Source organism: Brassica oleracea, chromosome C5, assembly GCF_000695525.1.
Source record: "Brassica oleracea var. oleracea cultivar TO1000 chromosome C5, BOL, whole genome shotgun sequence".
NCBI classification, from domain to species: domain Eukaryota; kingdom Viridiplantae; phylum Streptophyta; class Magnoliopsida; order Brassicales; family Brassicaceae; genus Brassica; species Brassica oleracea.
Genome location: NC_027752.1, coordinates 23,378,061 through 23,380,878, shown reverse-complemented (window position 1 = coordinate 23,380,878; position 2,818 = coordinate 23,378,061). Strand labels below are relative to the sequence as shown.

General features: G+C 36.9%; 1 protein-coding gene across 1 annotated transcript; it reads right to left on the bottom strand.

Moving 5' to 3' along the window:
- Positions 1-502: 502 nt before the first annotated feature.
- Positions 503-1,426, bottom strand: LOC106344810. The gene has a single exon (XM_013784119.1). It carries the CDS (start codon positions 1,424-1,426, stop codon positions 503-505), a length of 924 nt encoding a protein of 307 aa, XP_013639573.1.
- Between the last annotated feature and the right edge of the window lie 1,392 nt (positions 1,427-2,818).

Sequence of the window (2,818 nt, the reverse complement as noted above, 5' to 3'; positions counted from 1 at the left end):
TCCAGAGAATAACATTCTTAACTCTTCAAGTATATGTTTCCTCTCGGACTTAATGCAAAGAAATTCAATGCCATCTTTACTCATAGTCTCAATATGATATCCATTTCTTCGGATATCTTTAAAACTTAACAAGTTTCTATGAGACTTGGGGGAATACAATGCATTACTTATTTCAAATATCGTTCCCCCTGGCATTGAAAATTTCGCTCTTCTTGAGCCAATAATAATCTTTGCATTACCAGATATTGTACTTACGCTTCCAGCGTAATCTCTTATTTTGAGACTGGAGAAATATTTCTTACCTTTGATTATCGTGTGCGTTGACGCACTATCTGCCAAACACAAATCTCCATCCGTAGTCTCAAAGTTTGGCATTCTTTCTGAATTTAAAATATTCATAAAACATAAATTATTAAACATTAAACATAACAAACATAACATATATCTTACAACAAAAGATATATATAATATAATACAGTCTACTTATATCACATCGATTCTATCACTCATCGATACTCTCTGGTTCAACCAGAAAGTCTGATACGTCGAGATGAGTATCATCGTTTAAACCATGAAAGGATGGCCCAGGTTCATCAGAGATGAAGTTAGTTTCACCTCTTCCTTTCTCTTTTCCCTTTTGGGATTCGCTATACAGATCGGCTAAATGTTTTGGTGTACGACAACTATGTACCCAATGACCTTTCATGCCGCATCTGTAGCAAATCTTTCCTGTTTGCCTTTTATCATCCTGGTCCTTTTCATTCCTTTCATTTTCGTGGAAGTCTTTATTATTTCTTTCATCATAGGGACGAAATCTATTTCCTCGTCCTCTTCCGCGACCATGATAACGGTTTCCACTACGTCCACGACCTCGTCCTCTTCTATTATCAAAACTGGATGATGCAACATTCGCTTCAGGGAATGGAGCAGATCCAATGGGACGAGCTTGATGGTTTAAAGTCACGAGTTGATTATTCTGCTCCGCTACAAGGAGCACTTGCATCAACTCCGAGTAACGGGTATATCCATTCACCAAGTACTGTTGCTGCAGGATTACATTTTCATGATGGAACGTGGAGAGAGTTTTCTCGATCATATCATAATCACTTATTTTCTCTCCACATAACATCATCCTCGAAGTAATTCCGAACATCGCGGAATTAAACTCACTAACACTTTTGTAATCCTGGAACCGGAGATGGATCCACTCGTGTTTAGCTTTCGGTAAGATCACATATTTCTGGTGATCGAACCTCTCTTTTAAAGATTTCCAGAGGTCACAAGGATCCTCTTTCATAATATATTCATCCTTTAAACCATCATGGATGTGGTGTCGTAAAAATATCATGGCTTTTGCCTTTTTCTCATCCGACACCGTTTTTGAACTTTCGATGGTTTCCAAAAGCCCGTTTCCTCTCAGGTGCATCTTTTCACCCACTGCCCAGGTCATATAATTATTTCCCGTAGTATCCAGGGCATTAATTTTGAGCTTTGTCAAATTCGACATGATAACTGTATTCATAGAATAATATTTAAATATAATAAAGACGGGAGTTTAAATGCAAAAATTAAAGGCATAAAATAAAAGCATAAACTTAAATTGCAGAAATTTAAATTGCAGGAATTTAAACAGCATAAATAAAATCGGGAGGCTCAGCCTACCACATGATCCGAGGAGTCCACTACAAGAAAACTCAAGCTTAACGAGGAAATTAACGAGAAAAAACAAACCTCGTAAATTTACGTCAACTTTACGAGGAACTTACGTGAAAAATAGTATCATCATTATTTCCTCGTAAACTAACGACAAAAACCGTTCGTCGTAAAGTCGATGTAACGTGACGTGTCATTTACGAGGAAATAACGATGATATTAGTTTTCACGTACGCTTCTCGTAAAGTAGACGTAAACTTCTCGTGTTATTTACGAGGAAATGATTTACGTGGGTTTAGCAAGGAAATTTTGAATCCACCAACTTTGTAGGTGTTACACGTTTTTTTTTGCACCTAATTAATTTTCATAGTAAATTCATAGGAAAATTACAACTACCAGATTCGAATTTTCCTATAAATATGGATGTTTGATCATCATTTTAAACACACCAACAACAAAAAACGTAAAAGAAAAAAAATGGCTGGCTCCGGAACTATTTACGAGTTGCGGAAGTGGATGTATATGCACAGAGATGCTAACAGGAGAGTGACGAAAGAATACCTTGTGGGGCTGGAGACATTTATGCATCAAGCAGATTCAACAGCGCTCGCCCAAGAAAGTGGTAAGAGGTTCTGTCCTTGTCGGAAATGCAACAATTCGAAACTGGCAAACCGTGAAAATGTTTCGAAGTATTTAATAAATAGAGGTTTCACGCCAAATTACTATGTATGGTTTCAACATGGAGAGGGTTTTAATTATGATCAGAATGAAGCTAGTAGTAGTAATAGCAATTTTCAGGAAGAACCGATTGATCATCATTTGCATAATGAACATAGTTACCATCAGGAGGAGATGGTAGATTATGATAGGGTTCGTGATATGGTAGCTGATGCATTCGTAGTTCATGATGAAAATGAAGAACCTAATATAGATGCAAAAAAGTTTTACGAAATGTTAAACGCGGCGAATCAACCACTTTACAGTGATTGTAGAGAAGGTCTCTCTAAATTGTCGTTGCCTGCTAGAATGATGAATATTAAAACTGATCACAATCTACCTGAAAGTTGCATGAACGAATGGGCGGACTTGTTTAAAGAGTATTTGCCGGAAGACAATGTGTCTGCTGATTCTTATTATGAGATTCAGAAACTGGTTTATAGTCTTG